Source organism: Vidua macroura, chromosome 5 (genome assembly GCF_024509145.1).
Source record: "Vidua macroura isolate BioBank_ID:100142 chromosome 5, ASM2450914v1, whole genome shotgun sequence".
In the NCBI taxonomy this organism is placed as follows: Eukaryota; Metazoa; Chordata; class Aves; order Passeriformes; family Viduidae; genus Vidua; species Vidua macroura.
This window is the reverse complement of record NC_071575.1, coordinates 47,221,333-47,233,442: the sequence shown is the minus strand read 5'-3', so window position 1 is coordinate 47,233,442 and position 12,110 is coordinate 47,221,333. Positions and strand designations below refer to the sequence as shown.

General features: G+C 34.8%; 1 protein-coding gene across 1 annotated transcript in view; it reads left to right on the top strand.

Annotated features, from left to right (window-relative positions):
• Nucleotides 1–12,110, top strand: part of DOCK4 (dedicator of cytokinesis 4) — a 218,492-nt gene that overhangs the window by 117,936 nt on the left and 88,446 nt on the right. Inside the window, exon 13 of the mRNA XM_053977046.1 lies at nucleotides 6,079–6,204. Within this exon, the coding sequence (XP_053833021.1) occupies nucleotides 6,079–6,204 (126 nt within the window). The remainder of the gene's footprint in view (nucleotides 1–6,078; nucleotides 6,205–12,110) is intronic.

Here is a 12,110-nt window from a genome sequence, read left to right as displayed (position 1 = left end):
GAAGAGCCCAAAACTGAACACAGGATTTGAGGTGTGGCCTCACCAGTGCCAAGGCCAGGGGAGCAGTGCTGGACACACTGTTGCAGGACGTGATTCAAGTGGCACTTAATTTAAACCTCAGAAATTCCTACCTAAGGCTGCATAATAACAATAGCTGGTTCATATTTCTATCTTGGAGTTGCATTATGTTTTTATAAGCCTTTTCCAAAAATTTGTTCTACTTGTTGGATAGTGTTGACTTCCTTCATTTTATCTACTAAATGAATAAAAAGTCTTAACACTATTTCAAATAATTAATTATAGAACACATACACATGGTTTTAACTTCTTCAAGAATATATTTATAAGTTCTTTACAATTGTTACCTAGGTTCTTATGTTGGTGGGGATTTGATTTTTAACATTTTGTTCAGGTACCTATTAAACATCTGTTTCCTTTGAAATAAGACACACTATTCGAATGCAAATAGCTAAATTTCTAATAAAATTCTGTTTCTATGAAGAACTACACTTCATGAAGGAGAAAATAACAAGTGTTTCCGTGGAGCCTTTTTTCTGTTATTTGCACTAGAAGCAATATAAACCACTTATAATTGCAGAATTGTGTATTTTGCACACTCCATAATATTCTCGCTAACTATCCAGTTTGTAAAAATGTAATTTAAAAAAGTTTTGTGCAAGAAGGTTCACCTTTGCAGTATAACATGGTAGTGTGAAAATGGTGTTAACATACCAAGTGACTTGTTAATAGAAAAGGGCAGCAGTGGGCTTGCTAACGCAAGAACTGGAGACATTATTTCTGAAATTTTTATTGTCTTTATATGGTTCCTAGACTAGATGCTTTTATAATAGTAACTTAGCCTTGTGGTCCTTTATCCTTCATACTGGGGTAAGTCTGAAAGAAATACTTGAAGTTTTATCATCTACCCTGTAAAGAAATTCCAAGCCAGTTTTCCTATGACAGCTAAATGCCATTTGCATTTAAGTGTTTCTGTTCCATTTGAGGAAGAAAAACATCCCTACTTTATACACTTGAGGGCATTTCTGACAATCTTGACAAAAGAGCTCCAAGAAAGCTGTCAAAGTGTTGCAATGGCTTTCATGCATTCTTTTTTTTTTTTTTTACTGAGCTAAACCCCAGAATTTAAAGCTGAGGAAAAGAGGAGTTCAGAGTTTAATTTGATAATTCAAATTAATCAGAATGAAGTCTTCAAAAAGGCCATCAAGGACTGAATCTACCTCTCCTTTTTTAGCTCTCTATTCCCAGACAGTAATTTGTGGGATTTTCTATACAGAGTTTTCTGTGGCCAAAATTTATACAACTGTTTGTCCCAGATCATATTAAATCAGTAAACCATTTGGTTGTGCAAATCTACTGGTTTTACCTGTACCTTTTTACCTTTGCACTTAAAGCACTACTGGAAATGGGAACACCTGTAAGCCCTCAAAAAGCTTTAACATCTTTAGGCAGCTTTATTTGGACAGATGCCTTATTTTATTACTTTTCTTAAAATACAAACAGTGCTGAACAACATTCTGTCTGAGGTTTGTTTTTTTTCTTCTATCAGTTTTCTGAGCAGCTGCTAGGCATTTTCTTCTAAATATGATCTAGGATTCTCTGCTGCCAGCAGATAGAAGCTGAATGTAAATTATTTCCCCTGCCCTCAGAAGCCCAAATGCAAATAAAGGGTTTATAAGCATAATGAACAGATGCCTTCTGTCATAACTAAGTGCAGAAATCAATAATGCAGTACAAAAGCTGTTTGAAGGTAAAATGACAAATCTAACAAAAATCTGGGATGCTTATTCAGCAGATTGACAATTTTCTGTATTGTCTTTCATCTGAATTATAAAAATAATCTGTTGTGTATTGAAATTTAGTACAAGTTAATAGTAAGACATTTCATGTGCTTGCAAAAGAAATAAAAGCATATCTATTTGTAGTTCCTTACAGAGTATTGTTGTAGTGGTTTCAAAACTGGGATAAATAAAGAATAATAGCTAACACAAGAATTTTATTTATCAGTGGGGAGGTAAATGAAGCTTTTTTTCTGAGGGGACAAAGCTAGACTTACATACCTTATTAAAAAAATGTGCCAGTCCTTCAGAGAGTGGATAATAATTTTCGTTGTTATGTTTTAGCTCCTAATGTTCCAGAAATGGAAAATGTATAGTTATGAAGTTTTTGATGGCTCCCAGGTGTAATAAATGGTGTGGTGGTCCTATCAACCACAGTCAGTGGTTGTGTGCAGTGTATAGTGACATGTTGCAGATCTCTATTTTGCTTTGTCTGTGAACAGCTGTCCCATCACAAATGCTCTAATTTTTTCTAAAACTAATTTTTGCTGTGTGCAGTCCCCCCTGCTGTTGGCAAGGATGCAACCTTCTAGATCAGGTTGCCCAGAGCCCAGTTTAACCTGGCCTAGAACACTTCCAGGAACAGGACACCCACAATTTCTCTAGGCATCTTTTTTCAGTGACTCACCACCCTCGCCATAAGGAATTTCTTCCTAACATTTGGTCTAAATCTCCTCTCTTTTATTTTAAGGGTGATGTGTTTCAACTTGTGAGTTTCTCTTCAATCTACTTTGTTTTGCAATGTGTCTGAGGGAGTCCCTCTTAAGCTGAATCTGCACCCTTCTGAAAATCTGAATGTGATGTGTCAGTATGTTTTAAATCATGCTAGTCAATGTTTATTGGTATTCTGGTAGCTCAATTTATAATAAGCATACAAACTCTAGGCCCTTGCAAAATGTGGATTAATCCATCTTTTTAAAATATCTCTTCCCCATGATTTTTATTACATTTGTGTAATTCCTCAGTCATGATGGGTGTCTACTTTCTTTAGCGAGTGTATTGCATTTTTATAAACCCATGAATATGGGATTGCTGTGGCTTGCAACTGGCCACAGGCTTTGTGTTTAGCTGACAACAAGGTCCTCTTTACCTATCTGGCTTTGGCTGGCTGAACTTGTCTTACCCTGCATTGTTCTGACAGGAGATTTATTTGTTCTGACTTGTAAAAGCATATATCTAATGACAAAATAATAAATTTTATCTGCCATGTTATAGCTCTTGCATAGTTTTGTGCAGTCATGTGGTGTATATATGCTTTGTATTTAACAAATAGCTATAAAATGTAGTTACTCAGTGTAGAGTTAACTAGCTATAACCCTAGACTAAAATAGAACACAGAAGAGTAAAGACATATGACCATAACTGACACCTTGGAAGTACTGGCATAGGATGATTCTAGAGGCCTATGAACATCTCACCAGTGGCCAATTACTGGTCATCAAATAGTGTGAGCTTGAGAGCAAAATGAAACCAGTTCTAGGGGAAAGCCTTTGAAATATAATATGTTCCTTTTGCCTATCTCAACATCCTGAATGTAACAAATCATTGGGAATTCAGGCAACCTGTTCTGTATTGTGGGTATCACACCTCAGTAGCAGTATACCTTTTAGGATTTTAGGTCCTTAATGGAGGGTAGCCTGGGTGTCTTGCAAAATTAGTGGAGCTTTGACAGAGCAATCTGAATGCCTACCTAGGAATTGGGTTCTTTTCATTGATTATGTAAAAGTACGCGTGCTCCTAACTTTAGCATTTTACCAGATTTATCAGTTCTACTTCCCTTCTTGTCAATTCCCTTTAGTTTGACAGCTGGGTCCTCTGTGGCAAAACTGTTAACTTGAAGACTTGATTTTTGGAGGTCCTTCAGATTTCCTTCTCTGTGCTTTGTTTCCATTTTGGCTGACTTTCACTCTTTCCTATTTACTGGCCTCTTTACACCATATAACACTTTTAAGTAACTTTGCTATCTGTAATCCAATGTTCTTCATTTTTCTGAAAAGCTGGGGAATGCATGCCATTTATACTCCAAAGATGTATCTAAACTATGGGTAAAATGACTTACCTGTGTTTCAGGTGTGTTCACTGAGAGATTTCTTGATGCTTTTGGATGTATAAAGATGATTCTTTATTTTCTAACAATGAATGCCATAAAATACAGAGCTCTATATCTTTCTTGCCTTGCATGAGCAAGTACTTCAAATCATTGACAGATAGCTTTTTTCTCAAGTTAAAACTGTTTAGCCTTTGATGAGGTTTTTTTTGATATCTAATTTTAGAGTTAAATAAAATTCTTCAAGGAAATCTGTGAAATTCATACTTAAAGACAATTGGATTTGGAGACTTCAACCCTTGTTTAGAAAACACAATAACTTTACACCAGGTAGTGTACAATATCTGATTAATGCTGTTGTGGTTGATGTGATCTATAACAATAGCAAATGGGTTTTTCAGGTTTCCAAGGAAACAGTACAATAGGGGCATATGAGGGCATGATTATACATGTGTATGTATAACAATTTCTTAAAATATAAAAACAGCAAGATTGGGGGTGGGCTATATATCCATTTTTATCAGGGAGCTGTACTCAGCCTAGCTATTCCCATACAGCAATGAAAAACCTTTCACCTGCTCTAACAGAGCCTGAATTTTGCCTGTATGACTTTGTACCAAGCTTCTGTACCGGCAGCTAGCCACAGCTAGCGGTTTGTTTTCTCACCTGCCCAAATAATGATTGCCACTTCTTCCTAAAGGTCATTCACTGTGTAAAACAAATTCCCCTACAAAAATAATTAATATCCATGGCATTAAATACAGTCCTTAAAATAGAAAAGCCTTCACTGAATGCTTTTCCTTGTAAGATTTGTTTATGTACCCAGTTGGAGATGTGTAGGCAAGCTGTTTTTCATGAGAAGGAAAGTTTGGTCAGAGTATCACATTCTCTGGAGCTGCCAAAATAAGAAAATGTAAGTGTAGGTAAGAGGAAAAATATAAAAGTTGTCATAGTAATTAGATATCTGATCTGCAGGAGCCTGGACTGGCAGTACATGGCAGAGAATTTTGAGACCTGATTTTAGGAACTGCCAGACTTCAAGTAAATTTATTCAGCTAAACAGTAAAACGGTTGTAGGGAAAATTTCTTTCAAAGCCGAAAGGACTGATGACCTTGTTGTTCAGTCTGTGTTGTACATGTTATTTGCTTCAGCTGTATCTCAAGTTCGTTATGACTCTTCTTCTGAGTTGTCTGTTTGTCTCCAATTGTTGAGTGTATACACAGAGTTTGCTTTTATCTTCTCCTTGATCTGTATGTTGACACAGGATATGCTGTAGTAACGCTGAAGGTCAGGCAAGATTAATCTTTGCAAGCTGTATCATTCAGACACTTGCCTCAGTGATTATATTTGAAATAACCAAAAGGCATGCCTGTTGCTTTTGTTAATCTCAACTGTAATGATTTGCAGTTTATTTGTATACTGCAGATGTAGTAGAAAAAGTTATGCTTCCTTGGTTTTAGAGGAATAAAAATTGGAAAATTATTATATGGCCATCCTTGCATTTTGCATGTCTTCTAGCAAACTTAAGAAAGAGTGTGATTGATTAAATCTGATAAATGTTGAACAAAAATTGTAATTTCAGTCATTATAAAATTGCTGTTCCTAAGAATACTGATTATGCTATAGTAGCTTACTAGAATTTTTTTCTTCACATTTTGGATGAATAAATTGTATAACTTTATACAAGGTAATATAAAGTGATACACTGTGATGAGACTTCTGTGTTTCACCCATAGCTCTGGGACCATTTTTCTTGCATGCCAATAAAGGCAGGATTGTGTTGAAGGAAGTGAAAAATTAAAATGGTAGCAAATAATCTGATTGAAATTTCTCCAAACTGACCTCTTTTTAGTTTTCTTTTTAGTTAAAACATTAGTCCATCCCTACTGACGTATTTTTCATTCATGTCATTGTGGTTCAATTACACATCAGTAATAATTTGCTAATGTTTTCATGGGTTGTTGTTTTCAAGACTTTACTGATTTTTGGATGTTGATACCCTTTGCAATTACACTTAAAAATTGAAGTGGGTTGGCTTGTTATTACTAAACTTCCTCTGAATTTTCTGTTCTCAAGAATGCATATATACTAGCAAATATATAAAATTTTTAAGCAATACTGATAATAATATGTTTGAATGTCTAATTTTTCATAGTTTTTCTCTTCATTTTCAGGTTTGGCAGTTTCTCTTCAGTTGCTTCATGGAGACATAGAACAAATTAGGAGGGAGTATACATCTAGATTTACCCATGGAGTATCCATAACAAGGAAACTAGGTTTTTCCAATATTATAATGCCTGGTAAGTTAAAGAGAAAGCTATCCTAATAAGCAGTAAAAGAAAAAACTTGATTATCAGCTGGTTTTCAAATGAATAGTGTATTCTGAAACTACTTAAGCAGTTCCCAAGACTTTTATATTACCATTTTTTCATAAAGATAGAAGAAAACTGTGTCCCAGTGGCCCCATTACATTATATTGTCTGGTTGCTATGCCAGTGTCAAAAAGCTTATGGCTCTAGCAGCCTTTTTTTGAGAGATGTAACCTCACTTCATAAAAGTGAAGATGACTGAATGCAAGACTACTGAGCTCTATGTAGGTAAAAAGATAACCAGCAGAACATTTTGTTCATAGGAGCTGGTAGCTCTTTAAATAAAGACACACAGAATTTCACTGGTACTGTACAGTTTCTGCTTTCACAATGTTTGGGTCTCCAAGACTGGAAATGTATAATAATATAGATGTAGAGACTTCATTTTGCTTATATGATTTGACAAAATATGCAAGTAGTTAAACCAGTGCTAAGGAAGGTGGAAAGATTGTGTCAGTGTGAATGTGAAGAAGCAAATATAGGAAGAAGATCATAGAACAATTTATAGCTACATCCCTGAAATAAATATTTTTAAAAGTTTTAGTGGGTTGCTGAAAATTAGGAAGCAAATGTCTCTTTAAAGGAAAAGCGTACTTTCAAGCAGATCAGTTTGGCATGATTATGGTGTTATGTTGTTGCTGAGAAATGTTGCAGGGAGGAGCTCACATCTTAGTTTTAGCTGAGTCTACGCATACAGTCTTGACTTTCTCAAGTGTAAATCATCCTCATGACTTTCAGATTTTTAAATGGGACTATCTTCATATAAAGATCTGTCTTTGCATTCCTGTGGACATAAATCAGAAGTAAACTAGGGTTCTGAGGCAAGAATAAATAAACTTTCATACTTCACTAATCAAGAAGGTCTTAAATAGGCATTTGAAACTCAGTAATGAGGCTCAGCTTTAGCTGTGGGCATGTATTTCTCTTGAACTTTTGCCTGAAACTTGACAACTGAGAATTCACTCTTGTGTGCTTACTGCCAATTAAACATTTGTCCTTCTGCATCCTTGATCAGCACTACTGGTCACTTAAAACATGTACATAATACAAGTCAATAAAACAGTTTCAGCACTGCAATGAAAATGGTATGACTGCAGTATTTAGAAAAATGAAATGCATAAGTCAGGTGCCATTTAAATTGAAGTTAGTTCATATATATATATATATATGCCTAATGGAAGCAATTCAAATGAAATTTCATGGCTTATTAGCTAGGTTTTATTTGTTGTCTTACTGTTGGATTTGAAATTTGAATCAAATGGGTGTTGTAAATAGTCTGGCAGATAGCAGTGGAAGCAGTTTTACTGAGCACACTGTAACTCCCATTAGGAATAATTTCCCCAGTTATCTATGATTTAGTGACCTGCTTCTCTGTGTTATCAAATTTGCTATGAATAGATCTCTTATCCCCTCATTTTCCACTTGAGAAATAATGTGATGTTCTAAACTGCAAGAAACATGTTATAACAGTACAGTGTAATCAGCTGCTGGAGTAGTTTCTTGACTCAGTTTCAAAGAGTTATGCAGGTTCACTTTTTCACTGTTTTAGTTAAAAAAAATTATATGGGTTTTGGTGTACTACTTTCTCAGTCCAGTTGTATACATGCATCAGTTTAAATAATGTGCAACTTCTGTGTCTACTGGCATAGAAGGGATTTCCCCTAAAGAGAAATAATAATTTTAATCTTGCAATGATGAGTTTCAAGGACTAACCAGAGCAGTGAGCCCTAGGCCCTGAAATGCCCTCAGCAACCTAGCCTTTGAAATGCTTTTTTAATTTAAAGCTTCCTTTTCATTTTATTTCTCTTCTAGTGATTTTTTTTTCCACAGATAAATTAGAGAACTTCATCTTTTGCCACTAGAAGTGACCATTAATTAGATCTTATTTTATATTTTTGTTGAAAGGGTGTTGCTGTGGCTAATTAGCAGTTAGGTTAGTGTTGTGAATAAGACTCTCTTGAATTATTCAATAAGAAATGCTTCATGCTGCTAAACTTCAGTATCTCTCTTAGAAATGCCATATTTTAGGTCTCTCTCCTATTCTGGTGTATTTAAACTCTCTCTGACCTTCTTTTTTTGTCATACCAATCCTTTTCTCTGTGGAGATTTTGCTGTGAAAAGTAACAGGGATCAGCATACGTGCCAAACCAGAATTGACAGTAATAGTGCATGTTTTTATAGAGTAATGCTTTTTGTGTCACTGCAACTTGACACGCTGAAGCCACAAAATATAATATCCAGGACCTTTGGAATTTCATCATGAAGAACTCCAAGTGTTATAGGAAATTAAGTAAATGGCTGGAAAAAAAGTAGATGGCTATCATTCAAAAAGGCTGTGAAATAGGTAACTCACTTTATTCTAGCCAGCAAAAGAAGGAAAGGCAGTGAAAGTGTCAATTTGTGAAGATAATCAATATGCATTTTCTAGGTTTGACCAGGATTTCAGGGCAGACTCCATGCAAGCACTGGTAAATTCTATTCCAGCGTTCTAGTGTGGTTGTCTGCAGATATACAGCCAATATTCTCAGGAAGCTTTGTACAACATTGAAGGACACCTGTGCTTGCACACTGAGTTTCTGTGTTCACCATTTCCTAACAACCACATCATTACTTAGTATATTAAATTTAGCATTTGATATTTACAAATGTAGTATACTTTTGAGGAGCACTCTAGGTTAAATTTACATGCATAATAGGTAATGAAATGTGAAAGCCCTTTTTCTATGCATCCTTTTACCCGCTTTTTTGCTATTTTATGTAGTTCAGTATTATGGAATCTCTTTCCAAATTTGACTTAGAGCACCTGTATCAGTGCATGCCTTCAGTGCTGTTCATGCTCATGTGTTTTAAATGTGCATGTATATGTTCTTTGGCACCATTGTGGAAAATACCTAATTCCGTAAATAAGCCTGATCACTAATATGTGTTGTCTGGAGTTTTTAGAATTGGAATAAACCCTAGCACAGCTATTTGTCTAAATGAGGATGTAAATGAGACATGCTCACTCTGCCTTCCAGTTGTAAATAGACTAAACTTTTGTGTGGTAAGCATACATATAGGTGCACGTCTTCCTTTGTTGTGCATTCCCGATCAGAACTGCATCTGCTTTACTTCATTTGAGCTACACTGTTCTTAACAGTGCTAAGTCTATTACTGGTAGTTTACTGGTAGTTGTTGTCTTAACTACTTCGTACATTCAAAGACAAAATCCATTTAGTGTGAGACATTAGCACTTAAAGTAATCTCATCATCTTCCTGTAGAATACTTTTTTCACTAAGCAATTCAGTGAGGTCCAAACCTTACTTCCTAAATTTTACCTACAAACTTCCTCTATGCATATTTGTCTATTAGTAATATGATGAGATAATTCTGACTTAAAACTGCTATGGATTTGATTTTGAAAGGCTCTGTGACTTATAGAGAACAGCAGCTCAAAATGCCCATAAAATATATTTTGGTGTGTAAACAATTGGCCTGTTGGATGACAACTCAAAAGACTTCGACAGGTGGATATCAGTTAGCTACAGCCATTATTTTTTCAGCTTATGATCTGAACTGATGCCATTACCACTGCTGCCATCTGATCACCTTATGTTTTAAGGATAAGAGTTAATATTTTTTCATGTCCATCCAAATTATTAAACTCATACGATATTAGAAGAGGTTAGAGAATGGGTGCATCGCTACAAGGATTCTGCATTGACTAGTGTTTACCTTGTACACAAGGGTACATTTTTTTGGTCCTTTTCTATTTGTGTGATAAATTTTGACAAATAGCATTGCTAAAAATGTTACATGCAGCTGCACTATTACTTTTTTTTAATTGAATTTTCATTCTTTCAAACTTATTTGTCCAAGATTAAAAGCTGCATTTTGCTTCAGCATGGTCTTTTTCTTTTTTGCAATTTTTGCTCATTTAACAGATAGAATGAGGTGCCCAGGAGGATATTGCCAAGCTTTTAAGTTTCCTATGTTAAGCTTTCATATGCTTAATTTAGGAAAAGTAACTGAATTTTTTTACCATCGCATCTGCATTGCTTTATGTTTGTCACTTTTTAACTTCATTAGATGTCCTTTTGCGGTCCAGTTAAATCTCATCAGATCCTGTCCTTCAAAGCTACTGAATGTACTAATCATGCTTTCATCTGGATTATTAAAAGATCTTTTCATGTTCAAGTACACACTCACCAACCTTTCTTACTATTTTCAGAAGCTTTTTAAAATAAAACTAGAAGTAGAATCTTTGTCTTTTTATACAATCTCACAAAATGCTATCTTTGTGGTAACATTCATTTTCAATTATGTGATTTTTTGACTAGAGGCATTAATTCTTTCAAAGCATAGAAAAAGATTCTGCAAAAATGTAAAGAAAGCTATGGAATATGTTGTCTTCATCATGGTAAGTGTCTGTGTCTGCCAGTGAGCTTGGAGATAGTAAACAGCTGTTGATTCAAGGAGAAGAAATCTATGTCTGACACACTTCAACATTTTTTTCCCTTGAGCAGTGGAGTGAATTTTTCCAAACTTCTTTATACTATATGAAGTACAAACAGTTTGAATTTAACTTCTGCCACTGGATATATTAGTTTTACAAAATATGTTGAGCAATATGGTGGAGTAAAATGACACACCCTGCATTTTGACATTTCACAAAACTGTAGTACTCTAGGGGCAATATCTTCTGCTTTTCAAATCCTATTTTAATACTATTAAAAAACTTTAATCCTATCTGTTGAAGGAATTAACACTTCTATAATTCACTGGAGAAAAGAAGGGTATGATGAAATTGATTAGGCAAGTGCAAGGAACTTGTATATTGTTTTTCTTCTCCTTTCCATCTCCTCTGTCTTATTTTTTTGGTTCATTAGAAACTGAAGGAAAAAATAGAAGAAAACTATGGAAAGGGAAGACAAGCCAGAATTTAAGTGTACTTACCTTGATTTAAAATCTCTGGAAATGAAGAATGGGGAAAAGGGTCTTCTGCAGTTTATAGTATTTGAAGAATAATCTGGCTTTCTACTGAGTATAGAATAAGTAGCAGTGTTGCATGGGAAGTGTATGCAAGGATAGTTATGGCTTTGAAGTTTTTCTTTGATAAACCAGGTAAGGAACACTGGCAAACTAACAAATGAGTGCTTTAGCTCTGTTAAAGTAAACAGTCTTTCAAAATTATGTTGGAAATATTTTCTTTATTTTGAAGCTAGACAAAGTCAACAGGTCAAAGTTATCTGTTGAAAAGAGTTCACAAGTCTTTTATTCCTCACTTGTTCAAAACAGCTTGTTTTACATCTCATTGTTAAAAGGAAGAGAAAAAAGTCACAGAACAGTTGGGTATTATGTGGTAAATGTACAATCCATTTGAAATCTGCAAGTATTTGAGAATTCCTTGTAAAGGGCATTTCATTTGCTTAATCAGATGTTTTCTGGTGAGTGTGTCTTAGAGCTTGTTGAATGTTTCTGCAGTAAAGCTGAAAATGCAGATAATGTTTTATTAGAAAACTAAAGTAACTTAGGAGAGTACTAAGAAATCAGTTTGTTCATTTCTGGTTTAAATGCCCAAGTCTACTTAATCCATTAATAAAAATGAAGTGGTGTTACCAAAGTGACCACTGCTCCCAAAATCCTAACATACACAGTTGTTTTAACTAAGTTTCCCATATATAAAAAAGAATACCAGTCATAATATATAAAGTGGCTGCTAGTATATAAATAGTAGAAATTGCCTTAATTTTTTCTGCCTATCCCCTATAATATACTTAAATACAGACACACAGCCTGCCCCAAATAATTCTTTGTTAAGTATCACCCAGAAGGTCTCAGTCTCAGAGTTTTTCTT